Below are 27,569 nucleotides of genomic sequence, written 5' to 3' on the forward strand. Positions count from 1 at the left end.
CCAGGCCCGGTGGACCCAGTGTCCCACATAGAAGCACCCTCTCTAGAACCCCAAACAGAGCAAAAATAGCAGCCATGAGGCCCTAGAGCTGTGGAAGCCGCAGGAAGAAGCCACAGGAAGAAGCCGCAGGCCCGAGCGGATGTCAGCTGCCCGGAGCCTCGCTGAGGTCGCTCAGATGAGCTGGAGGAGCAGCCCTGACACCTCCCCTCGCTGCCGCCTCCAACCACAGCATCAGATAAGGCTGTGGAAAAAGGCTGGCTTCCTTTCTGGGGAGAGCAATCGCAGTGCCATCTGTGGGCACACATGGCCCCCAGTTGCCTCCCTGGCTTCTTGCCGCCTCCCCCTGCCCACTCTGCCATATCCCCTTGCTGACCAAGATGACACCAACACACTCGTAGGTCAGTAGGGCCTCTGCACAGGCTGTTGTACTGCCTGGAATACTCAGCTCCCAACCCCTGCCAACATCTGCTCGCCTCCCTTACCTGTTTCCAGGCCGCAGGACGGTCCCCTCGGTCCCCTCCTCTGGGAGGCCCGCCTAGGCTACTGGTTTAAACTTGTGAGCCTTCTCACTCCCCCTCATCTGCTCACCCTGCCTGCTTCCCACAGCACTTCAGTACCTCCAGCCTGCTGTGTAGGACGCTGTGCAGATTCCTTGTTTTCTTTAGTAAGGCCCCAAGACCTTTGTTCACTGCGTGTTCCCAGTTGTCTGCGCGGTATGTGTGAGTGTGAGGAGACTCAGCCTGATTACCAGAGGAGGTGGTGGGGGAGCGTTGGGGGGAGGCTTAGGGAGTTCTTTCAGGCCTGTAGGACCCAAGGATAGACTTGTATTGTCACTGGCGCCAAGAGTCACCTGCCCTCACCAGATTGCCAGACTGACCCTTGAGGTGACAGCTCTATGGGACCAGAGAAAGTTCTGGAAGTCTATGATGCCTCATAGAATGGACTGTTGAAGCACTTGTGACTTCTTTTTAAAAATATTTTTAGTTTTTTGGGTTTTTTTTTGTTTTTTTTGGGGTTTTTTTTTTTGGTGCCAGTCTTGGGGCTTGAATTCAGGGCCTAGGCGATGTTCTTGAGCTTCTGTGCACAAGGTTAGCGCTTTACCACTTGAGCCACTACCAGCTTTTTTTTTTTTTTTTCTTCAGTAGGTAATTGGGGATAAGAGTCTCACAGACTTTCCTACCCAGGCTGGTTTTGAACCACTATCCTCAGATCTCAGCCTCCTATGTAGCTAGGATTATAGGTGTGAGCCACTGGCACCCAGCATGGGCCCATTTTTATAAATGGGAAGACTCAGAATGGAGTCTCATGGAATCTTCCTCCCTCTGGCTGCCTGAATAATCTTTGAAGACATTAATCAAAGCATGTTTCTCCTCTGCGAAGCCCCTCTGTGGGCTCCCCACGGGGGCAAAATCTTAAGTGCTCTGGCGTGCCCCCAAGGACTCACATCTTATTCTTACCTAAAACTCCCCATTCTTCGCCCCAGGAGAGCTCTCTACCTGCTGACCTCTGGGACATTGCATGCATTTCCTCCTGAAGGAATCCATGGGGGATCTGAACCCAGGGCATCACTTCCAACCATGAGACTTTGCTCAGTCTCTCATTTGTACCACGTCAGTGTGCAGAGAGACAGTTTTCAACCAGAGGCCTAGAACGTAAATCTCCAGTACTTGATTCTGCTTGAAACTCCCTTATTAGAAATGGAGAAAGCTGTACCAACCAAACTTGTTTTGGAAATACACTGCTGGCTCATCTGGGCCCCAGACCTGACTGATGTATGCCTTTTTGTAACCAGATGCACTTCATACCACAGAAATAGAATGTGTTTGGTGGCAGGGGTTGTGTTTTCCTCTCTCTTTTTCTCTGGTGCCCTCATCTTCTTACTCACCTGGGGTTAAGTTGGGGTTTGCTGGCTCAGAGGCAGAGGTTAAAGCTTGGGACATGAAGGCTAACTGCTCAAACATTTCCGCTATGAATTTAAAAGGGGGATTTTTTTTTTCTTATGATTCATCAGAAATCAGAAGGAAGTGTGTGACCGAGGAGAGGAAATTAGGGTTTGCGACCTGTATGAATCACCCCCTTTCTGACTGCTGGGTTATCCCCTTTCCCTTGGCAATGCTGATTTAACTGATACTCTCAGATGCTCAGATTCTGCAAAACACTGAGGCTGGGGTCATTTTATCCTGTCTCCAAAACGGTTTCCCATTCTAGCCATGGGTGGAAGTTTCTCTTAGCCTTCATCACTGTTTTATGCAATATTCCATCCATGCCCTTTGCTGCTTCCATCGCCCGATCGCACAGCTGCTTCCTAGGTAGGCCCTGGTCTCACTCTCTGCTGCCCATTCTCCTCCAGGAAGCTGGAGGCCACTTTCTAAAATGAGGTTTACACCCTGGATGTCTGTCTTTGACTCCCCAATGCACCTTCCTGCTTGCTTTTCTGTCTCACACTTTCTGTCTTGGTGTCTCTTTGGTCTCCTGGTTCAATAAACAGGTCCTGTTTTGCTGCTATTTTTGTTTTGTTTTGTTGGTTGTGGGGACTGAACTTTGGGCCTGGGCGCTGAGCTGAAGGTTTGTGCTCTTTCAATTTGAGGCATAGCACCACTTCAGTTTTCTGGTGGTTCATTGGGATAAGAGTCTCAAGGACTTTCCTGCCCAGGCTGGCTTTGAACTGTGATCCTCAGATCTCAGCCTCCTGAGTAGCTAGGATGACAGGTGCCTGGCTTACTGCTGTTCTTATTGGCCTGTCCCCTCACCTGGCTCATTCTACTCATCCCGAAGAGAGCCTGCTTAGACTAACCTCCTCCTCTGTGAAGTCTTCTTGCATGACCCCTGTGGAGCTAGGGTAGTTACACTCACTCAGATTCTACTCCTGTCCCTACACTAGAGGACAAAGCTTCAGGGAGACAAAAGATTATCCTTCCATCCCTGCTCAGAGCACAAGGCTGTTGCCAGCCAGACTGGTTGTATTTGAGACCCGCAGCCTTTGAGGGGACAGGGTCTCAGGCAGCAGCAGGGACCCTAGGTTCCACAACCCCCCCCCCCTCCCATTCTAGCTGGTTCTCTGCCAGCAATTGTCACCATGTTGCTTTCCAGTAAACCAGACTCAGTTCCATGTCCCCGGTACAGTAAAATAGTCTGTTTTCATGATGGTGGGTCCATTCCATGTGCATTTCCACTACTTCCCCCCCTCCCCCCGCCCTGCCCCCATGAATTTGTTTCTTGGAAATATTGCCTCTCCCGTACCTTTTCTGTTTGAATCTTGTGTCTTTTTGTCTATCAGTGCTTGCTTTCTGTTTAATTTGACAGAGCCGTTCCTACAGCATATATATTAACTGTCTCATAGTGGGGGCTGATATTTTCTTAGTCTGATGTCCTTTTCATTTTGGTTTTATTATGTTTCCTTCCACAGAAGATATTAATGCATACATATTTGAACCTGTCAATCTCTCTTCCTCCGTGATCGCTTCAAGGCTGGGGAAGCTGTCTTGCATGGATCTGATAAACATTGTACACTGTGCTCAGATCTTTTTGCTCCAACATGACTTGTTTTTTTTTTTTTTAACACTTAACTCTTTAATCCATTCGGAGTGCTTTGGGTGGGCAGTTTGAGTGGCTGTATCTAGTTCAATGTTTCGACACTAGAAAACTCCGCTGTCTTCATTCCTTTTTATTAGATCATCGGTCTTTGTCATCTTTGTTTCCAAAAAGGAGAAACAGAACAGAGTAGTCGTTAACGGGCGTGACTTTTGACTGGAGTTGAGCCTGGCAATGCCAGGTTCTAGCCGGGTGAGCCACAAACATGTTGGCTAAATTGAGCTTGATTTGGCCTCTGTGAAAAGGATGTTACTGTCTGCCATCAGGCTGTCTGTCACCAAGATTGAGCGCATTGTCCTGCATAAAGTCCATTGAATGGTGCCTGGCACAGAGCAAATGGCTTCTTTAGTCTCATTGGGTCTAATTCTGTCTCGTTGACTGCAAGTTCTCATTTTGTGTTACTGCGGCATTGCTTTAATAGTTGCCTTGCAAGATAGCAAAACCAGGTTCTGGCTTTTGCTCTGATTATTATGTTTGGGGCCTGAATTCAGGGCCTAGGGGGCTATTCCTTAGGTGTTTTGCTCAAGGATACTGTTCTATCACTTGAGCCAAACCTCCATTTGCACTTTTTTTTTTCTGGCTAATTGGAGATAAGAGTCTCTTGGATTTTGCTCCCCTGGCTGGCTTCAAACCTTGATCCTCAGATCTGAACCTCCAGAGTAGCTTAAGATTATAGGTGTGACCCACTAGTGCCTGGCATTGCTCCGATCATTGCCTTAAGTTCTTGAACCTGGTTTCTTTTCCGTGTGTGTTAGTGCCTTTCCTGTTCAGATAACTTGAAAATGAATCTCCTGCACTCATGCTCACGTGAGATTTCTCTTATTCCAGCTACCTGGCCTTGGCTCACTCTTACCCTTCTACCTGACAAGTAGGTGTTACCTGCTCTGTCTTGGGTCTAGCTCCACTTTAGTGTCTCCTTTCCTTAGTGTCTTCCAAGATCTTTCCTGTGTCACAGCTGCCCCTCAGAGCATGCCAATTGGTCAGGGACACAACGTAGGTGTCTAATGGCAGAGCTTTGTTAGTAACTGGGCTGAATCTGGCTTCTGGAAGTTCAGGTTCAGAGGACCCAGCAGTATGATGGATGTCATACTGATGCTGTCAGTACTACCTGTGTTCTGGCCTCCGTTTTCCCAGTGTAATATTGAGAAGACTCTGAAGCAAGGTCAGTCTTTATTACTTATGACTTATCTTCAGCTGGGTGGCTAATAGTGAAGAGGATTTAGAATAGTATGTATTCAAATTCTGTGCCTTAGAGTGATATTACCCTTTATGCTTTGGGCAGGAGGGGAAGGTCTTATTAGGCAAGCCCTCTACAGCCTCTTAGGCAGTGAGGAGAATGTTGCTGTCTGGAACATAAGGGTCTGGTGGTGAAGAGCAGAGGGGTGACTGGGTGGGAAACAGCCTTTCTAGGGCTTCGTGTTTGCACTGGCCACTGCAGGCTGTGTGCACAACTACTCCAGCTCCATTCCCATTTTTAGGGGAAGAATCTGATAAGAAAGGCAAGATGCCTGTCCAAGGCCATCCAAGACAAGTTCTGAGCCTGGATTTGAACTCAGAGCCATATACTTCAGAGCTGCCCCATGCTGGCTTCCTCTCAGCTCCTCTCAGATATTAATGTAGCACTTAAAAGCATCAGCAGACACAGGGTACTGGCATACTTGAAATCCTGGTTACATGTGAGACTGGGATCTGAGGATCATGATTCGAAGCCAGCCCTGGGCATCCAAGTTCCATGAGACTCTTACCTCCAATTAACCAGCAAAAAGCTGGAAACAGAGGTGTGACTCAAGTGGTAGAATGCCAACCTTGAGTATAAAAAAAGCCAAGCAAGACTGCCAGACTCTTGAGTTCAAGCCCCAACACTGGCATAAAAAAAATACATTAACAATGTTTACAAATATCATTTCCTGTGTTATCTGGTGCTGACAGAAGGAAGTGAGCCTGGCATTGGGTCTGTGTGAGGTTTGGGGAGTTAGATGCACAAATGACACGTTCAGGTGACCTAGAAAAACCTTTCTAGGTCAAATGACAATTTGAAAAGATCTTTTTTTCTTCCTCTTCTTAAAACAAAAAAAGCACCCTACCATTCAACACTGTGGTTGACATATTTCCCTTCCAATAATACAAGCCCTTTGTGGCATGATTGAGGGGCTTGTTTTGTAGTGCTGGGGAGAAAATATCTCCCAGATCATCTGCGCATTGTCTCTCTCTCTCTCTCTCCCTCTCTCTCTCCCTCTCTCTCTCTCTCTCTCTCTCTCTCTCTCTCTCACTCTCACTCCCCCGAGCCCGGGCTCCACCCCAAGAACGCTCATACGGCTTTTAGTTAATTGTCTTTGGCAAGAATTACTTTTGGGACTTGTTCCCAACCGCGTGCCTGGCAGATAATTGTTCAGGCACAAATATTGGCAGCACCGGGAAGCTACTACCAGGGCTCTACTACACTTCTGACCACACCATAGCCTGGGTGTTGGAACAGCTCCATACTGTGGGAAAGGATTTGGCAAGACCACAGAAGTAGCTTAGACTGGTCACGGGGAGCTTTGGACTCTGGATTTGGACTTCCAGGCTGGCTCTTACCACTGAGGAGCTGTGTGCTCTTGGGCAAACTGCTTAACCTCACATGATCTCAACTTTTGTACTCATCAGTGAGATGGGAGCCTTTGTAACAGTACCTTACCTCACTGGGTGGGGTTGTGAGGATGGCAGGAGTTGAAATGCGTCGTTTATCCAACTTGTAGCACACACAGGGCCTGCGTTGCATAGGTTAGTTCAAACACAAGACACGGCCATAGCTACAGTAGGTGCTCCCATATTCCAGCCAGCTCCTCCTTAGGACTGAGAACTGAGGTACTCACACATGGCTGAGCCTCTCTCCCTGGCTGTGGCCCTGGGTGCACTGGGGAGGAGGCCTGGGCAGACTGACCCAGATGCTTGGCCCATCTGGGGAATAAAGTGGTTGGCTCCTAATTTCAATTGAGACACCTCCACAAGGCTGTGAGATTCTTTTGTCTCTAATTAACTAGGAAAAAGCCAAGAGTAGAGCTGTGACTCAAGTGGTAGAGCACCAGCCTTCAACAACAACAACAAAAAAGAATTTAGATGGTTATCCAGTGGGGAAAATGGGTCTGAGCAGAAAGTGACCAGGGCAGAGTCACATGGAGGCCTTTGTCTGACCTGGTCCCTGCTGGTCCCTCATTCCTGACCCCTCAACGCTCAGCAAATAATTGTGAAGGAAAGAAGTAGATGGATACAGAAAGGGAAGATGGTGTTGGAGAACGAGAGTACAAACTACAATGTGGGAATGTATAAGATCAGGACTATGAATCCTTCTCTTTCCTCTTCCCCATCCCTTCCTAAGCTGGCCCTTGGATGCTAGCTTAGGAAAGGCAAGGAGAATTCTGGGAATGCAAGAAGGGCATCAAATCATGAGCCAGTCTAGTATAGCCCTGGGTCTACCCTTTGGATGGCCCCATCTCGCCACACCCTGACCCACTTCTTCCCAGCCCAGCTCCTTCCGTAGATCCATCCTCCACACAGCAGCCAAATGAAAATGTTTGTTGAAAACAACATGTGCATAATTAAAGCTTAATGAGCGCTTGTCTGTTTGGAATGTGCAATTAGATTTATAATCGGGGATGGGAGCGAGCTCCGAATGGCTTTAAGTGGAGCTGAGAGAGGGGATAATTTTTGCTGTAAATCTGCAGTAATGCAGTCTGTGTGCAAAGTTACCATGGCTGTACCAGGGCTGCTGAGCCACTGTGCTTTGCTTACTGGGCCTGCTTGTTCGGGGCCCCTCTTGGCAGCTGAAGCTGGCTTCCGTGCTGTGGTGGGCCTCAGAGGTGGACCTGCTCTGGGCTGGAGTTGGGCCTCCCACTGGAATAGGCTGTGAGTCCTGAGATGGAGACACCTGTGGGAAGTGAGGGCTGGGTGCTGAGTTCTGCTGTCCCAGCCTCCAGAATCACTTGGCACTCTGGTTTCAGAGCTGAGCCTTAGAATGGAATAAGTGCCCTACCTAGTTTGTTTCCCTGCTGTGCACACACAGTGCACATAGTAGGGCCTAAGTAACATTTGCAGGATGAATGAATTCCTCTTTATCACACACTTGCCTTAAACAACTCTTCTTTGCCCTGGGGGCCTCAGTTTCCCTACATCTACACAGGGAATTAGACATGCAGATGTTAGTTCTTCCAGGTACTGGGTTTGGGGGTCTGAGCAGTAGCTGAGGCAGTGTCTAGACCAGCATCTTCCTCCAGAAAAAGGTGCCAACCAGACTTAGTAGTAGCTTTCTTGCCCAGCACGTGTGAGTTTAATCCACCCCCCTTCCCCGCTCCCCTACACACTTGAGAAGAATTTAAAAAAAAACAGGTGTAATGCGACCACATAGGCCGTTTTAAATTTCCTTGTAGCCATATTCAAAGAACATAAAAAGGTAAACGTAACCATTATGAACTTCAACTGTGTGTTTCAGTAGTGTGTTTAACCCAGCGTGTCTAAAATGTCATTTCCACGTGTGACCTGTCTTAACAACATAACGTACTTCACAGCATGACATACTTAGCATACTTCTTGTTGCTGTTCTTGTCCTGCGTCTTTGGGTCTGGTGGGCATCTTACATGCAAGCACAGATCAGTGTGGACATTGCCTTTTGAGTGTTCAGTGACTGCCTGGGCTGGCGGCCTCCCTCTGGCTGGCACAGGGATAGAAGGGGGTGGGTCAGAGCCAGGTGGTGGGCGGTGCATCCTGCTCATGAGATGGGGGCAGACAGGTACCCGGTGACACTCACCTGTAATCCCCATGGGGGCTACGGCGATTTGTATGCAATTGATTTTTTTTAATTGACCAAAACAAGTGACACCGACTTCTGGTGGTGGGGGTGAGGGTCCTGCAGGGCCCCTAGCTCTGAGCTTGCTCACAAGGCATATTCTCAACCCCTTTGGCAGGCTGGGCACAAGACTTGTCTCCCTAGAACCCAGCCCAGGGTCATAAGGTCACCTGCTCTGGGTCACACAGTTTATACATGTTCGGAGTGGGAATCAGTGTGAGTTTTGAGACTTAGCCCGAGCTCATCCTGGCCGTGTGGCCTGGAGCAGATCCCCAACCTCTCTGGGCCTCAGCAGTGGTGCTAGTTTGCCAAGTACAGAGAAGTACATAATGAGCAGCATTAGGTCCAGTAAAGCAAGGACACTAATCAGGAGAAAAACCTAGTTGGAGACAAAATGAGATTTGACATTTTTGAAGACAAAAGTATAAAGGTTGTCATCATGGAAAAGAATTAGGCCTTGCTTGAACTTTCTTTTCTTTGTGCCAGTCCTGTTGGTTTGAACTCAGCCTGTAGATGCTGTCCCTTAGCTCTTTTACTTGAGGCTGATGTTCGATCACCTGAGCCACAGCTCCACTCCTGGCTTTTGGTGGTTAATTAGAGGTAAGACTCCCGTGGATTTTCTGCCAGGGCTGGCTTTAAATGGGGTTCTTCAGATCTCAGCCTCCTAAATAGGTAGGATTACAGGTATGAGCCATGGGTGCCTGGCTCAGTAGGAGTTTTTATAGGCTGGAACTTAGAACATTTTTTTCTAGTTGTGTATAGTAGGCAAGAAGGTTCAACGCTTTTTCTTATGCTTAGGACCTCAGAGTTTTGTGGGAAATGGCCCTTAGTCCTTCATCCCCACAAGAGAGGTAGCCACTGCAACTTGATGTATTGTGGTAAGGATTCGGCAGCAAAACGAAAGAGATAGAGGCTTTTTTCGGTATTGAGGCAGTGCACCGAGCACTTTTTGCACTGACTCATTTAATGCAATGATCAAGGCCAGGATCATCATACCCATTTTCAAGACGAGGACGGAAACATACTCACTTAAAGAGAAATCACACAAGGTGCAAACAGTGTACCCGCAGTTCGGACCCTAGTGACCAGCACAAGCAGCCCTCATGTTTGTAACCATGGTGCCATTGTGTGCTTGTCCACATGGTAGTGGGACTTGAATTGAGCTGAGATGTCCCTTCTCCATCTGCACAGGCTCTGTCCCTGCCCTGCCTAGCATTTCCCGTCCTGATTCGTATCTCCCTGTAATACTTCCACGTGAAACCACACCCATGGCAGGGCTCAGGTCACAGCTGCCAGGTTTGTGCCTCTGTCTCTGCTTTATCTGTGCAGAATGAGTGTTCTCAGGGCTCATGTGGGGGCTGGCACTGTGTGCCGCTTTGATTGTTACCCTTTAGATCTCTCCAGCGATCTAGAGAGAGAGGAGGCGCATCTCTCCAGATCTGCAACTGGCTGTGCATCCTGGGTCTTTGATCCCTATCTCTGTGAGGAGGGAAGAATGCAGCAGCTTTGTTAGAACAACATTGCTTTGGTATCTGAGCAGGCTGCCACTGCCGAGTTCCCAGCTACTTTGATGTTCACCTTGCTCATCGCTATGCCGGGGAGGTCATGACAGGCCTGGCGTCCCTTTGGGGTTCCAGTGAGATGACCTGGCAACAGGTCAAGGGCTGGTATACAGTAGACGCTCTCTGGCCTGTGCCTTGGGTGTCGTGTTCCTGCTCATTGCCCTGGGTTCCTCGCATGGTGAAGTTTCCAAGTCACTGTTTTGTTTTTTGGTTTTTGGTTTTTTGTCAGCCATGGGACTTGAACTCCGGGCCTGAATGCTGTCCCTCAGCTCTTCAGCTCAAGGCAAGCACTCTACCACTTCAGCCACTATGCCATTTTGAGTTTTTTTGAGTGGTTTATTGGAGATAAGAGTCTCACAGACTTTCCTGCCCTGGCTGGCTTTGAACTCAGATCTCAGCCTCTTGCGTATCTAGGATTTTAGGTGTGTAAGCCACCAGTGCCCAGCTAAGTCACTGTTTTCAACAGTACCTGTGCTCGAAAGCCCATCCCCTGCCTCTGTCCCCTGCACAAGGCCGGTCCTGGCCCTGTAACTTGTGTCACTGGCTAATACAAGATGACGAATGAGTTTCACTGCAGTATTTCACATAGCTAGTCTTTCTGAATTAAACAAGAGCTTAGTCTTTGCAGGTTTGGGGAAATGTGGAGTTCAGGAGGCAGAAGTTCTGGGGATGGCTGTTCCCCTATATTCCCATCTGTGAATATAGGGCTGGTGGTTGAATTGGAGTTACAGCAGAGCTGTCAATGCCCAATCAGGAAGGCTTTTAGTCATATTTGTGACCACTTGTTCAGAGCTCAGAGCTGTGACCAAGGCTGGCTTTTCATTCATTACAGATCTGGAAAACAGAAGAGTAAAGGGCCACTGGCTTCTTCAGAGGCCTGGGGGCTTCTGGGAAGCAGGGTAATGTCCTGACCATTACTATGGTCTGCCTGGCATCTGGAACAGGTCTGGTGCACAGTAAGAGCCTAGCAGATTGTATTCAATGAATGGCTGCTTAATCTCTTTTCCCTCCTTTTCGTAGTGCCATTTTTTATTCACGTTTGCAAGTTCCCAGGGGGAAGTAGCAACATTTCCTTGTAAAAGCCTCAGTGTGTGGGAGCCTGGTCCATAGGACATTGTAGGTGCATCTTAGACCCAGGACCTAGGACCAAGAATGAGAACGAATACAAGGGAGACATAGGAGGGATGATGGAATCAAGGCAAAAGGGACTGACCTTGAACTGGAGAAAGACAGTTGACCTTTTCAGGCTCATGGAGTGGTGGTGATGTAAGTAGTTGGGGAAGGCTGAGAGAGTGGAGGGGGCTATCTGACCACCCCAGGATTAACAGTGCTGTAGGAAACAAGGTCATCTGCTAGACTGAGGGGGTTTGGCCTTGCTATAGGAGTTTAGTGTAAAATAACAACAATAGGTAACATCTGTCAAGCATCTGTCAGAAATGGCTAACATTAAACACAGATATGAGCTCCTGTCTAATATCTGAACACAGATGTCAAGGAATATTAGCTGCTATTTTGCAGATGAGGAAACTAAGGCAAAGAGAAGAGAAATCCAAGGTTAAATGTGCAGAAATCCAGGGTCACATGAGTAGCCAGTGGTGAGTGGAACCAGTGCTCAGATTCAGGAATCCAGCCTGTTCCTACTGGGCTGCACCATCTTAGAATGTGGATTTGTAAGAAGCCAGACTATGGGGAAGAGGGGGAGAGGGAGTGGATAAGGATGGCAGGGAGTGCCAGAGGGAGGGCCTCAGGGAGGAAGGGTTAGATTTCAACGCAGAGAGGACTGGGGAGACAGATGCTCCAGGCTGTCCCTGCATCGTTGAGGGCACCAAGCTCTGAATCCCTGGCCTAGGCATGGGGCACCTGGATGCAGGGCTCAGAGATGTGGAGTCCACGCAGGGTTTAATCTGAAAGGTGAGGAGATTGCCAACAATCACTAGTAATAGCCAGGATGAAAATGGATCTGTGGGATCACCAAGCAGAAAGCTTTTGTGGGTGATTGGATGGGCAACCCAGGGGTACAGAGTATGGGGTACTGTGGAATGACTGCTTGTGCTGAGGGGAGGGCAGGCCCACCCTCCACAAGTTCAGTGTCAGATTGGAGGAGTTCATTAGCTAAATGGGGGAGGTATCCAGGGAGGCATCGTACATGGAAACATTGAGGTAACTTGGCTAATGATGAGGATTTCAGGGGCAGCGGCACACTGCAATTTTAAGAAGCCATGACTTTGTCCAAGGAAAGCATAAAAAGAGTCATAAGGAAATACCAGGGGGGAAAACAACAGACTAAGAATGGCCATGAAACGTCAGGAGAACATCCACTCCATACCATCCCATTCACCCATACACCCTAGCCTCATCTACCTAGGCACTTGCCCATCCAAGCATCTATCCATGCATCCCAAACACGCCATACAACCACCCATTTGTTCATGTCATCCATCATCCCAGTGGTCTTCCCATACTGTGTCTCTTCACTGACAGCTGTTTGTCTCATCCATCCATCCATCCATCCATCCATCCATCCATCCATGTATATGCCCATCCATGTATGCTTCCATGCATGCATGCATCTATCCATCCATCCATCCACTTACTCCTCTCAGCTCGGCCATTGCAATCTACACAATCCCCAGCTGCATCTGCTCATCCATCCATCTGTCCATTCATTCATTCCTCTATCCCATTAATAAACCATCTTGTTATTAGTAGGATTATGTTGATTACATATTGAGATCATAATATTATAAATATGTTAGGTTAAATAGACTATATACTCTTTAAACTGTAGCTACTAGAAAATTTACAGTTACATGTGTGGCTCACTTTTATGACTCGCATTAAGTTTCTGTTGAACAGTGATAATTTATACCATCCATCATCCATCTAGCCGTCATCTATCTAGCCATCTAGCCAGCCATCATTCATCCATCTACCCACCTATCCATCTATCATCCATCCATTATTCATCTGAGTATGCCTCCATGCTTCCTTATATCCATCCATCTATCCATCTATTTCTTTTCTCCCTTTCACCCACACCCACTTATCATATATGTCCACCCCACAGATATTTTATTGATATCTACCATGAATCAATGATTTTTCAGGGTCAGAAGGATAAGGCTGGGACTAGCTGAGGAACTTGCCCAAGGTAGGAGAGGTGGAGCTGGGTTCTTGACTGTAAGACCAGTGTTCTTTACTTTGCACATTGCTTGTTATAAGCCTAGCTTTCCTTTAAGATAAAAACAACAACAACAGTAAATCCTTTGTGAGAACATGATGTACTTAGATTGCGAGGTGGATGTTGGAATAGGGGCTCAGGATTGCCTGTCCCCAAGGGAACCACACAGTGTGGGGAGAGGCAGACACTTGAGAAACCTCTGTGAACGCGTCCTGTGGTCGTTGTGAAAGGGTTATCCTTTTGCATGCGATGTTTGCGAAAATGTGAATTCTTTCAGATTCCAAAACTCATTTCCATGACAAAACTCTTGGGAAGGGAAGATGAAGGCCTGGCTTTTGCAGAACAATCTTCCAGCTGTAATGAGGACTGAAGATGGCAGTGGGAAAAGGAATTATAATTAGAATATGAAATGGGGAAAATTAATCTATTCCAGGCAGTGGCTAAGAGGATGTTCTCCTGACGTTTCATGGCCATTCTTAGTCTGTTGTTTTCCCCCCTCCCATTTCTTCTTCACAATTTAAAGCATGCAGAGGCTTTATATATACATACATATATATATATATATATATATATATATATATAAGATTTTTGGCTGACGGACTGATAAATTATGAAAGACGCACAGGATTTGGACCCCGTGAGTCCCTGCTTTATATGTCTCCCATCCACACTTGCTGTGTGTTTGTATTCACACTTATGTGGATGACATTAGGCAATGGCAGATATATGGTGCATTTCCACGTGTCTGGCACACCTTCCTTTCCTGTGTGTCTGCTGTGGGGACTATGTGCCTGACATAGACAATCTTGAGACATGCGTCCTTGTGCTTGTGCTCTTGCGCATTGCTTTGTGCCCCCCCAGGGACGTGAGGCATGGGACCACGTGCTCTCTAGAATGCTGAGTTTAGTGGGTGACACAGGTCTGTGCCAACATGGGCCTTGGGTGCACCTGTGTCCCCCATGCCTTTGCATGCCACACAGGTCGCCTCAGCACACATTGAGCAATGATGGTTTGGTCACACACAGAGACAGAGACAAAGGTCAAATCACAGGGTCACATCAGAGCCCTCGAGGTCCCCTCCCTCCCCACATCCCCACTCCAGAGGCAGAGATGGGCAAATGGCAGGTCTACCTTCTCTCTCGGGCCTCCGTTCACAGATTCTCATCCCAGCATGCTTTGGGGCACTGTGTAAGACACTGAGGGGATCCTAACAAAGGCAGACCCCAGACCAACCAAGTCCTTCTTGGAAGCTAGATGCACATTTACTCCAGCACATGTCAGCTCTTTCTTGCATGTTGGCTGAACAAAAGTGTGAATAAGGAAGCCAACTTTAGGCATGCCCTGATGGCCACATGGGCATCTGCCCATCCTCCCTCAATCCAGGGTCTCCTTTCCAGCACTGTAGTGTAGGACAAGGCTCTCCCAGGGCCCAGTGGTCTCCAAGATGACTGCCAATGGCAACTCTACTCTTCTCTGAGCCTTTAACACACTTGTCAATAATCTGCTTGTGTGCTGAGCTCTGGGCGAATTGTTAGGTCCTTGGAAAGATGTAGAAAAGCCTTGATCTCTGTTAGCAGGGAACTTGCAGCCCAGTAGGAGAGATGGAGCAGGGTAAGGCAATCAAACGGTGCTGAGTCCCAGTCTCTCCATAATGGGAGGGGCCTACTCTTCCCCACCTATTTCCTTGGTTTTTAGCAGGGAAAAGTGCGTTTTCCTTGTTAGTCCACTGTGAGGGTTTAGTATTGTCTTCATAGAAAGCACGTTGCTCAGTGCCAGGATAAACATTCATTAGCCAGGTTTTGGGGGGGGGGGGCAGACGTCTTAAGGAGAGAGAGTGAACTGCTTTGGGAGCGTGGGCAGTGTTTACCAAAATCCTAAGTGCACCTGCCTGCTCAGCAAATTAACTACACGTTACCCACCTACTGTGGAGTCTTAGGCGCAGGCCAAAGAATTGTGTTCCACTAGAAAGCACTTTCCAAGGTGCTGTACTACAGGAAACCTCAGTGCTAATCAGCTCCACTTCTGGCTTTTTTTTTTTTTTTTTGGTAGTCAGTAGAAATAAAGAATCTCGCAGACTTGGCAGTGCAGGCTGGCTTCGAACCACGGATCCTCAGGTCTCGTCTCAGCCTCTCCCGCCTGTGTGCCTCTTGTGCTTTAGGAATTTTCTCCTACCAGCCAAATCTATCCTAGCACACTGTCTACAAATGGCCTTCTGCAGGGCCTGCTTAGCTGGTTGCGCCTTCTCATGTCCCATAAGGGCCATGGACGATACAGAGCCACCCCTGGCTTCATGATGTGACAAACTGTGATGCAATTTGTGCCCCAGAACAATCATGGGTTGGGCTAGACTGGGTCTCCAGCTCCCAAATTTTGTGGGTTATTTCTAAAGCCTATCCTCTCAGAAGTGCAAGCACTTGAACACTTGCCTCGGGCTCTGCTTCTGGGGAGGCTTTCTAAAGTACCTGTCTCGAGGGTACTGAATTGAGTGTAGTTAAAGAGGCTTTGTTGAGTCAGGTGCTGTAAATCATCACCTCCTCTACCGAGGAGATCGATGGTCAGGATCCCCAGCCCACAGATGAGGACCAGACACCTGCTCATACATCGGGGTGAGGAGGGAGCAGGGGCCTGGCACCCCACAGTTCTCCCACTATACCTGCCTCCTGCTGGGGGATTCTTCCTGTGTGTCAATGATTAGTTCCTCTGCAGGGTGTCTACCACAGTCCTCACTATCTGTGGTCTCATGGGGTGGGAAGAACAGGAGAAGAGCAAAGCCACGTAAGGTGGTAAGGCCTGCGCGGCATGTCTAGGGTCATGTGATAGTCCCAAGGCTCTGGAGCGCTCAGCCTTGCCTGGTACATAGGAGTCTAGCTTTGGCTGATGGCCTGGAGGACATTGGCCACAAGGTGCTTGCCTACTTCTGGGGCGAGGAGGCTCCATGCCCGGCCAGGGTGTGAGGGAAGAGCTGTTCCTCCATCTTCATCCTCCACATGCCAGCCTTGCTGACATGAGCCCTGAAGGGGCTCCTTGCAGACTCTCCCTAGAAGGGAGCCCTGCTGGAAGGGGGCCTCAGGCATCCTAGGCTACAGGTTTTTCTCTCATTCTTTCCGGCCAGCACAGTCCCCTGACCTCCATTGGTGGCTTGTCCTGCTGCCACCCCAAACATGTTTTAATCAGCACTGCTTCTTTCTGTCTGTTCTAGTTTGATGGTGACAGTGCCTACGTGGGGATGAGTGACGGCAACCCAGAGCTCCTGCCAACCAGCCAGGTGGGTGCCCCTTCCCCTCCCTACCCCAAGTGGGGTCTGAGCTCAGGCTGGCTGGAGCCAAGCTGCTCCTGGGGTGGAGGAAGGAGGACTGGAGAGCCAGGGAGTGCAACCTGCTGCTCTTCCTCTCCCAAATGTTCAAGAAGAGCAGTTGAGTTCTTCAAAGCGATAATCTGGGTTCAGAGAATGTTCTAGAAATCAACTCTCCTAGCCTGGCGCCGGTGGCTCACGCCTGTAATCCTAGCTACTCAGGAGGCTGAGATCTGAGGATCGTGGTTCAAAGCCAGCCCGGGCAGGAAAGTCTGTGAGACTCTTATCTCCAATAAAACACTAGAAAACCAGAAGTGGCGCTGTGGCTCAAGCGGTAGAGCGCTCGCCTGGAACTGAAGAGCACAGGGACAGTGTCCAAGCCCAGAGTTCAAGCCCCATGACCGACCAAAAGTAAAAAAAGAAATCAACTCTCCTGGTACTGGTGGCTTAATGTGAAATATTAAGAACTTGTGGATACTCAAAATGTGATGTCTACAGTCTCCATGCTCAGGGCAAGTTTTGGGGGTTCCCAGGTGCCACCTGCCCCCTTTTTTCACAGTGCCCTGGAGATATGCCAATAGCAGATGCCCACAGACCCATGCATAGGTGTGCAGGTTCTCTGCCTGCCTGGAGTTGGTCCACCTGCCTGGGGAGGCTGGTGGGCCTGGCTTCCTACAGGGTCATTTCAGACAGGGTCGTGAGTAGGGGGTCACTATCCATCTCCAGCCTTCGGGGGGGGGGGCACACATGCAAAATGGAGTGATGTTTTCATAAATAGATGAAAGTTAACATTCCTCCCAGCTGTGGACGTCCATGCTGCTGGCTGTCACGCTGGGGAGGGTCCTCACTGCAGGCTGTTCCTGAGAATGGACAGGTGAGGCTGGTACCACCTGCAGTGTGCTAGCATAGCTCAAGAGCTGGGCGGGACCAGCTGCAATAAAACCCGAGGCTCAGGAAGAGACCTAGCCCTGCACCTCACCTCCAAGTCTGAATTGGGTGGTCCATCTGCCAACAGGCTGGGCATGTGTTTTCCAGGTGGGGAAGAAAACAGATTTCTATTAATTAGTTCAGACAGTTCTGGGCCTTCCTGTGTGGTAGATGCCATAGGGCCACACATAAGTGAGAGGTTGGGCTGTGGCCCTCAACCCTGCCAATAGGAAGCCTCTGTGGTCCCAGGGGGTCTTCACAAGGCATTGCACCCCCTTCCCTTGCCCCAGGGCAAGGTGCTCGTGGTAAGGATGCCCCTTTGTCTAGCCTGTCCTGGTGTGAGCACCGGGCTGCTGCAGCTACCTTCTCTTACATTGTTTTATGTGTGCCAGCTTGTAAGACTGACAGGCAAAATTCCAGGCCCTGGGAGAATCCATTGATGTCACTTACTAGTTAATAATCAACTTAGAAATACAATCATCCACCCGAGCTTACTCCAGAATATCTCCTGTGCCTTTTCACACAATCTTGATTGCTTTTTTGTGTGTGTGCCAGTACTTGGGCTTGAACTCAGGGCTTGGGCATGCTCAAGGCTAACACTTGAGCCACAGCTCCACTTCTGGCTTTTTGGTGCTTAATTGGAGATAGGAGTCTCACAGACTTTTCTGCTAAGGCTGGCTTCAAACTGTGATCTTCAGATCTCAGCCTCCCGAGTAGCTAAGATGACAGGCATGACCTATTTGATGCTTGGCCTGTGCTGCCTTTTGTTAATGTTTGGAGCACTGGTGTTGAGAACCAGTGGAGTCAGGCCTAGCTGGCACTCTGGTAGAAAGTGTTGGCATGTCCTACCACGAGGGGAAAGTGCGGCTCTGGGGTCTGTGTCCGCTTTAGGCGTTCACAGATGAGGAACAGTCCTTGAGAGGAGACTCTGGGACGATAAATGTCCTCTCCCCCCAAACCATGAATAATAACAGTCTCAGCTGTCTGTGCTGCACTTCCCAGACTGTAGAACGTTTCTCGGTGGTTATTTTAGCCATCTTCATGATACCGCCAAGGCCATGTTAGAAGCAGCTGAGGCTCAGGGATGTTGATTGACTCCACAAAAATGACCCAGCCAGGGCCTCACACCAAACCCCGCCCCTGACCTTGCTCTGCCTTTGGAGAGCCCCGTGCAGCCCACTCCCACGTGGCCACTGACTTGATTTACCCTTAATGTCACTTCCTAAATGTGGTCCTCATGACCCCCAAATTCAATCAAACCTCCTCCTCATAATTTTTATGGCACTAGATCATTTTCTGTGACTCCATGGTGGAAGGGGCAAGTCTCTCCACACACCACTTGCACTCTAGTGGGGTGCAATGTCTGGCACAAGGCAGGTAGTCAGGAAACACTGGTGTGGTGGGGGAATGTGACCCCTGCTTTTGTCTGCTTTCTTAACAGTAGAGCAAGGTGGCTTGACTTCCAGTCTTTCTCAATCCCTTGTGCTGTCTATTGTCCACACACGGGCCTCTTTGACTGAAGACTGTATGAAGCAGACATTAGGATTTGCTGAGATTCTAACTACCCAGTAGCATGAACCAACTTTCTTTTCTTGGGGGGAAGGGGAGTCCGGTCGTGGGGCCTGAACTCTGGGCCTGGGCACTGTCCCTCAGCTCTTCAGCTCAAGGCTAGCGCTCTACCACCTGAGCCACAGCGCCACTTCCGGCTTTTTTCTTTTTGCTTATGTGGTGCTGAGGTATTGAACCCAGGGCCTCAGGCATGCAAGGCAAGCGCTCTACCACTGAGCCACCTTCCCTGCCCCTGAACCAACTTTCATGTGAGCAAAATTTGCAGCTCCATCCCAGATATTTCTGTGCACATACCTGTCTGTAGTATTAGAGAATGACCCCAGGCTAACACATGCTATGCAAGGGTTCTACCACTTTAGCCATGCCCCTCTGTCCTTTGGTTTTGATTTTTTTTTTAAAGATAGGGTTCCAGTCATTTTTGCCCTGAGGTGTGATTCTTCAGCCTTTACCTCCTACTTAGCTGGGATTAGAGGTGTGTGTCACCACACTAGCTACCAGGCTCCTTTCAATGTTTTCAGTTTAGCTGCAAACAAGCACTTCATGTAGAGGCTTTAAAACTATTTCATGGCTCCATTCATTTACAGATTGACGGGGTTCAGCTAGGAAGGGGACGGCTCTTCAAATTGATTGAATGATAGCAACAAATTTGAGGGCAGCCCTGGGCGGGATGAGATGGGGTTCGCTGCTGTTCCAGGGCCTCTGGTCTTCTATAAGGCCAGCCTGAAGCTTACACACTAGGTGGAAGACAGCCTTGTACAGCAGTGAGGAAAGATACTGCAAGATCTCAGCAGACCTAGACTTGATGCTGGTATGTCATTACTTCTAGCTCTTTCTACTGGCCAAAGCCAGTCACAGAGCCAAGGAGTCGGACAATAGCTATTAGCTTTTGATGGTGGGGGTTGCAAAGCATTGTGGTCTTTTTAAAGACCACGTGTGGGAGACACAGGGAATGTGGTTCATGCTGGTGTTGTTGGAGAATAATGCAAGACTTCTCCAGGTCCTACCCTGCTGCCCTCTAGGCTTTTCATTTGGTTGTACTGGGGCTTGAATTCAGGGCCTAGGTGTTGTCCCTTAGCTTTTTAAAATTGTTTTGTTCAAAGCTAACTCTCTACTACTTAAGCCACAGCTCCACTTGTAGCATTTTACTGGTTAATTGGAGAGAAGAGCCTCACAGACTTTCCTGTCTGGGCTGGCTTTGAACCTCTGTCCTTAGATCTCAGCCTCCTAGGATTACAGGACTGAGCCACACGTGTGCAGCTGGTCTTTAATGGCAAGAGTTCTATATAATCCTCACTTTTTCCTGGAGTGCCCACACCAACTAACACAGGTGAATAGGTGAACAGCACGTCACTCCCTCCCTGTCCTGCCCCTCCTCCTTCCTCCTCTGTGCTTGGCTTTGAGTGACTTTGGTACCAGAATTTCCTGGACAGACTGAGACATAATTCTCAGACAGGGCTGCAGTCTCAAGAGCTGGGGGATTGGTGGCCATCAGCTCCTGGGTTGCTGAGTGAAGACCCTGTCTAGGAGATTGTTTTGGGAAGTGGACAGGAAGTAGGCTTGGGCTTCAGCAGACCTGGGTTCAAATTCCAGCTCTTCCACTAGGAGACAGTGATTCCTGCCTCCTGGGGTGCTGGGAGAATGGGGTAGGGCTGTGGGCTCCGTGGATGCTGACTAGCCAGGGCACCCATGTCCAACTGCTGCTCTGGAAAATCAGCCTCTGCCCAGTAAGAAGCATGAGCTGGAAGGTGTGTGCGTAGTGACCAGTGCTGTGACTCTCTGTAGAACTCCAGCTGGGGCTGCCTCCTTCTTTAACTCCTGCCCTGCCCTATTCTGTCCTGTCCTCTCCCCCTTCCCTCTCTCCCTGCTCCCACCATCCTTTCTAGGCTGGGTCCCCTCTTAGGAATCTCCCTCCCCAGGCTCTACTTCTAGGGAATCTAAACTGAGAATTATGCAAAACACATTTAAAAACAAACTAGCTATGGCTCATTTTCATGGCTCATTTTCAGTTTTAATTACCATAAATAATGCTTTGGCGACCCGAGATGAGTCCCCAAACACCTCTGTGAGTTTACAGACACTTCCTCCGATGGGAATCCCCTTCAAAAATGTCGATGTATTTCTTAGGGGTTGGGGGAGGAGAAGACCTGCAGCCATCAGCTCCTCATGACACCCTCCTGGTGGTGGGTAGTTTTCCCACTATCTTGGCCCTTAATCTGATTTTTTGTTTTTATTTTTATTTTTTTTACTTTTTATTTTTATGTATTAATTTATTGCCGGTCATAGGCCCTGAACTCTGGGTCTGGGCATTGTCCCTCAGCTCTTCAGCTCAAGGCTGAAGCTCTACCACTTGAGCCACAGCACCACTTCTGGCTTTTTCTGCTTATGTGGTGCTGAGGAATCGAACCCAGGGCCTCATGCGTGCGAGGCAAGCACTCTACCACTGAGCTAACTTCCCAGCCCCTTTATTTTATTTTATTTTTTTTGCTAAAAATCTCAGAGGTTTTCTTAAGTGATTGAACATTTGTGTGTGTATGTATGCATGTACTCATGTGCATGCATGTGTTACAGAGTCGGGGGAAAATGACTGAGGTTGAGTGGCGTGATCATTGGTACAGTAAAGCCAGGTGAAGGGACACGTTGTCCTAGACCATGAGGGAGACTGAGGTGGAGAGATGGTCTGAGCTGTGTCTCCGAGGTAAAGTTGGTAGGAAGTGAGGATGATAGACATAGAGGAAGAGAGAGATGTGAGAGTAACAGATTCGTACCGTGAACCTGTTTTCTAGTATGGTGATGCCATCTTCTGAGGTGGGGAAGGCCTGGAGAGGTGCAGGTTTGATGGAGTCAGGCTGGGACATGTAGCATCTGAGGTGCTCGTTGAAGTGGAGGTGTCCCCAAGTGGTCAGTGGTGCTGCCATTCTGGAGCTCATGGGAGAGGTGAACTGGAAACCCTCAAAACCCTGAGTGTCCTGGATTAGATTTGTGGAGCTAGATGGGAGATCAGAGGATCCATGACCCTTAAATGCTGAGCTCTGACATCAGAGAGCAAAGCAGAAGAGGAGGGAACTGCCAGAACTGGAGAAGGAAGTGGTTTGAGACATAGGAAAACCTGGAAGTCCCAGAACTCCTGGAAGTCCTAGAAACCCGAGGGCAGAGTAAATGAAGACAGGCGGGATCTAAGGTACGATGATGATAGACTCACAGCTCATTCCCTGTCAAAAGATACATTTTTAAGTAAGTCAGATTTTAGTGTACTCAAGGAAACCACAAAGGCAAGGACAAAGGACCTTTGTGGACTTGGCCGTTTGGAACAGGTAAGACGTTCCTGTGACTCAAACCTTAGAAGAAAAGGCTTTAAAACTGAACAAGTAACTGGGGTTGGGAATTTAGCTTAGTTCAAGGCCCTGAGTTTTAAGAGGGGAAGTAAATCAGGCAAGAATATGTTCAAGAAGTTACAATACAATCGAAAGGACTAGCTTCCTTAATATAAGAATTACTCGAAATCAGTTTGAAAACTCTGGAAGAGAAAAAGGAAGGAGATATGAACTGATTATAGAAAGAGACATACAATCTATGAATAGATGCTAAGAATAGTCCATAAGAGAAACAGAGCTACCATCTATATATTCATACCATTTATCACCTCTAGGGTTGACAAAAAATCCAAAGGTTTGATAACCTATTCTGTCAGAGTAAAAAAAGAAAAAAGAGAAAAGCAGATTGTATATATTGTTGTGGGGAGAATAAATTGCTGTGACCTAAAAATAAGGCAGATTGTGAACATCTATGAAAATTATAAATGCATTGACTCTAACCCAATAATTGTTTGGGAAGTATATTCCACGGAATATGTGCACACATGAAAAATGACATATTCAATAACATAACAATAACAGGAGACTTTCGGTGCTTCACCTCCACTGCATGCCCCAAATATGCAAGAACTTTGAGCCTAGTGGATTTTTTGGGGGGGGGGGCGTTGGTTGTGGGGCTTGAACTCAGGGCCTGGGCACTGTCCTTGAGCTCTTTTTGCTCAAAGCTAGTGAGCCTTGAGCCACAAGGCCACTTCCAGTTTTCTGGTGGCGAATTGGAGATAAGAGTCTCACAGGGACTTTCCTGCCCTGGCTGGCTTTGAACCATGATCCTCAGATCTCAGCCTCCTAAATAACTAGGATTCATTACAGGTGTGAGCCACCAGTATCTGGACCTACTGGATTTTTTGTTTCTTTGGGGTGTGTGTAGGTGGAAGGGTGAGCGCCTTCATGTGCTGGTCCTGGGGCTTGAACTCAGGGCCTGGGTATTATTCTTGAGCTTTTGTGCTTAAGGCTGGTGTTCTACTACTTGGGCTACAATTCCACTTCCAGCTTTTTGGTGGTTAATTAGAGAGAAGAGTCACATGGGCTTTCCTGCCCAGGCTGGCTTCAAACTTATCCCTAGATTTCAGCTTCCTGAGTAGCTAGGATTGCAGGTATGAGCCACTGGTACTTGGCTGGATTCTTGCACTTGGTTCCAAACAGCACCATTGGGTCTGTACAACAGCCTCTGTAGATTCCCAAGGGTGTCTGATCTGATTTTACAAATACCTGGAGCAGGCATGGACCTATGGTGGCTAGAGAAACGACTAAGTAAGCCTTAGGAGATCATACCACCTTGAGATGCTTGTGGCCTTGTGCTGAAAGCCTCTGTCCAGTAGGGGTCAGTATAGAAAGCTCAGAATACAAGGAAGAAACAAAAAAGATCCAAGAAGTTTTGAGTTCAAGATTCTTCACACTTTGTTCCTTTCACCTATGTTGATGACATCCCGAATATTTTCTATGTTAATAATTAGGAATGATTGCCTGCTGGGTTTTCCCAGCCATTTAAGAAAATGATAATGATGTTAAATTAATGTTTGGGCTCAGATATGAGGCCAAATGCCTCTTTCCTCTGAGCATGGCCTCGTTCAGTTGTACCCATTTTACAGATGAGCACACACAGAAGCTGGGAGAGTCAGCGACGACCAGGGCTTCTCCGAAACAAAGCCACTTCCCAGGCGATGCACTGGGGCTGTGGGAGACTCTCCCCCGAGGGCTGGAATCTCAGAATCTAGCCCTAGTATAACTCTGGCCTCTGAGTCTGTGTACATTGCAAAGGGCAAAGATGACATGGCTTTTATTGCTTTAATTAAAACCTGGGTGAAGAGCTCGCGATTCATATTGAAATGAAATTGTGTTTTGCCTGCTGCGGTGCAGCTGAAGGTAACCACGGCGATTACTGCTAAGATTACAAACAATCAAAGAGAAAAGGCCTTTTGCGAGCATTTCCTATTAAAGCCACAAACCTCCACACTTTAAAAATAATTATGGCTATGTTATCGGAACATGATTCATGAGTTTTGAATAAATATGAAGGGGCCTTAAAGGCAACTGCTTCCAGACCATAGATTTTGCTTGGATCTGATGAAATTTAATATCACTTCACAGCTGGAGAATAAAACGTGGGGAAGGGAGAGACACCCCCACCCTGTGTCTGGGCAGAAGATTGAGTGTGTGTCACATCGGACTCACTTCCTAAACACAGAGCCTCGCGCGTCTGTCTTGGTTTCTTTGATAGAAAGCTGCCGAGAGGGATTCGGTACTTACATCTACCCAATCTTAATTTTGCATTTCAGTAGCTAAAAATATATTTGTCTTAAAGCTCCGGATTCCTGCCTCGAGAAGTGAGCTGTTTAACCATTCGGAGGTACGATGGGAAGGTACTAGGGAATGGACTTGAGGGTGAGGCCCTGCTGTACATGTATGGTGGCTTCTTCCCCTCTCCCCTCCATAGAGATTTTTTTTTTCAGACAAAGCGGTAAATGTTTACAATCTATAGTTTTGTTTCCTTCCAACTATTATGAGAGAAATTGAATCCCAGGAAGCGTTTGCTCTCTCTAAATGGGATGGAAACAATGAGATGGAAGCAGGAAGTGTCCTGGCTGGAGGAGCCCCCCTTCTTCCCCCCACTTGGAAATGCATTTTCAAGTGTTTTTTTTTTTTCTTTTTGCAAAACAGAACCCCTCCCCCTTTCCCAGCCACATTGAGCTTAACATGCCTATAGGGCCTGGCTCTTTGCCTGGGAGTGTCACAGTCCCCAGTTTCACATACCCATTCTGTTGAAAAAGCAGAAATCGGGTGTCTTGGGGCCCCTCCAGAATGGCATAGGCTTTTGAGATTCTAGAGGCTCAGGAGCCTGGAATCCCCTCCTCCACCCCTCCCTTCAGCCTCCCTTACTGAGCTTTAGACAGCTCGTTAGCTTTTAGCTCTTTCTGGCCATGGCTCTTGCGTTGGTGAATGGATGCTCATAGATACCCCAGTGAGCCTGAGCTTGGATCTCTTCCCTATCTGCCTGAATGCCTAGAAGGGACAACGTTACTTCTGTCCTTAACACCAGAGAGTGATCCTCCCCTCCTACTAGGCTCTCGCTAATGCAGAAAAGGTCAGGAGATGAAGCCAGGGACAGAGTATCTCAGTGTGTGTCTAGATGGCTGGGTGGCTGTAAGGAGATGCTGTGGGTCAGATGGGCCATCAGAGAAATGACACAAGAAGACAGAACGTGATGTTTCATGGCTGGCAGACCTTGGATCACGACCAACTTTTTTCGCAGACTCCATTTCATGTTTAGAAGACCCTCAAAGTGATAAGCAATGCATTTCCACCCAGCGTGCTGATTCCAGTCTTGAATGCTGAACACGTGACAAAGTTAGCATGAGGTATTACTAAAGCCATCGTACAGGTAATAAAACTGAGGTCACACCGAGAGTGAGGCTGGCTCCGGAAACCACGCAGAGGAGAGGCCAGGCAGCTCTTACCTGATGTAAGTTATTACTAGATTACATTAGCTGCAGATGGAAGGAGCTTATCTTAAAGTGTGCTCAGAAAGGTCTTTAAAATCACAAAACTAGTAAAGAGGTCTCCTGATCTTTTCTAGCTTGTTGGAGACTCCCAGCCTCTGCCATCTGACTGCCCAGGGTTGTTCAGGCCCCTAACCCTTGAGCTTATTCGTCTGGAAAGGCCTTTCTGGGTCTGACAGCTCATTCTTTCTTCTGTCTTTCACCTGCCCCAAATCTGAGGCTCTGAGAGGAAAAGTAAGGACCGAGAGTGGGCCAATGCCTCTGCCTGCTCTGGGTTTGGAGAAGAACCCTGGGGAACAAGGGGGTGTGGAGTCTAGCGGCTGCTGGGGGCACTTCTATGTTCCTGGGTCTGCCTGTAGGACCCTGAGCAGATGACTTGCCTTGTCTTGGCTCCATTTTTCTACATCTGCAAGATGGCCGTGTTAATACCCACCTTGCAGGTAGCTAGGAGACCCAGAAATGGGCGTGAGCTCATCAGCTCACCGGAGCTGGTGGTGGAAGATGTCTGAGAAGTCATTCCACTAGAATTTACAGTGAGGGAAGACAAGCAAACTAGGGGGGAGGAGCTAGGAGAATGTTGGCTCTGTTTTCCATGAACATTTTTGCTCAGGACTGAGACCGGATGAATGAGGCTTGTATTTCATATAAACGGAAGCCCAGCCCACAGCCTCACTCCAGCATTCATTTGGCAGGTGGCAGAGTCTGTGTGCCCACCAGTCAGCCAGGCCATTGTCACAAGGGTGGCTCACAAGACTGGGGGGGGGGCACTGGGGTGCAGATCCTTGATGGGGGGAGGAAGGATTCTTGGGTTTGGAGAGAAGAGGGTAGGAGGCTGGGAGGAAGTTTTGCTTCACACTGAGATGGGATTTTCCTTTTTCATGTCCCACAAGAAAAGCCCAGAGTTGAATCTCTTGTAGCTACTCAAGACCTTCAGACTTAACTTCTTTCTGCTGTTCTACTGTGTTGAGACAGCCCCAAGGTTATGTGGTCTGGGGCTAATGGTGATATTCGTGCAATGTACACACAGGGAACAGTTCTTTTGATCTGCTCCTGGATGAAGTAAACCATCATTGGAAATAGCAAAGGAAGCCGATCAGGGGAAAGCTTGGGAAGTATTTTTAAATTTATAAACTAATCGCCTAAACTAGAGAAACTAAAGGAGACAGAAAGTTACCAGGCTGACAAGGATCTGGGGGAGCTGTCGGTTGGTAGAACCATTGCAGAAAGCCATTCTGCTGTATCAAAAGCTGAACATAGATTTCATGACGGGCATTTCTGCTCCATAAATGTCTTCCTATTTTCATGGAAAGAAGTATCAAAGAATGGTCTCATAAAAGCATCAAACCAGAACTGATCCAGTAGACTGGATAAAGGTCAGTAGAACAGTCTTACCTGGTAGACTACTATACAGCCACGACAACGCATCCATTTGTAACCACCTTCATACGGATGGACTAGTGACAAAACGGAACATTCTGTCTGATACAAAGCACACAGGCGAAATGAATGCATGGGGCAGATATGCAAGCTGTGGTTTCCTAGTAGGTGGGTAGGGAGAATCTTTGAAACCGCTAGATGATTCTTTCTTCCTTTCAAAGCTGTCTGCTTTGAGCAAATGCACTGTGCACTGTGCTGTTGGGGTCGTGTGTTTCAATACAGCACCAGATGATGGAGGCCTGGTGTTTGCCCCAGTGTCTCTTTTCGAGCCTGGCGGGAATGGGGAATAGAAGGCCTGGCTGGCTTTGCTCATTTGTTTT

General features: G+C 48.2%; 1 protein-coding gene across 2 annotated transcripts in view; it reads left to right on the forward strand.

The window, feature by feature from the left end:
* The window catches only part of Tox2 (TOX high mobility group box family member 2), a 107,100-nt gene that overhangs the window by 27,627 nt on the left and 51,904 nt on the right, over positions 1-27,569 (forward strand). For both annotated transcript variants that reach the window (XM_042694551.1, XM_042694552.1), the window contains exon 2: positions 16,356-16,421. In XM_042694551.1, the coding sequence (XP_042550485.1) occupies positions 16,356-16,421 (66 nt within the window). The remainder of the gene's footprint in view (positions 1-16,355; positions 16,422-27,569) is intronic.

The sequence above is a fragment of the Dipodomys spectabilis genome, unplaced genomic scaffold (genome assembly GCF_019054845.1).
Source record: "Dipodomys spectabilis isolate Male_0828 unplaced genomic scaffold, ASM1905484v1 ptg000175l, whole genome shotgun sequence".
In the NCBI taxonomy this organism is placed as follows: domain Eukaryota; kingdom Metazoa; phylum Chordata; class Mammalia; order Rodentia; family Heteromyidae; genus Dipodomys; species Dipodomys spectabilis.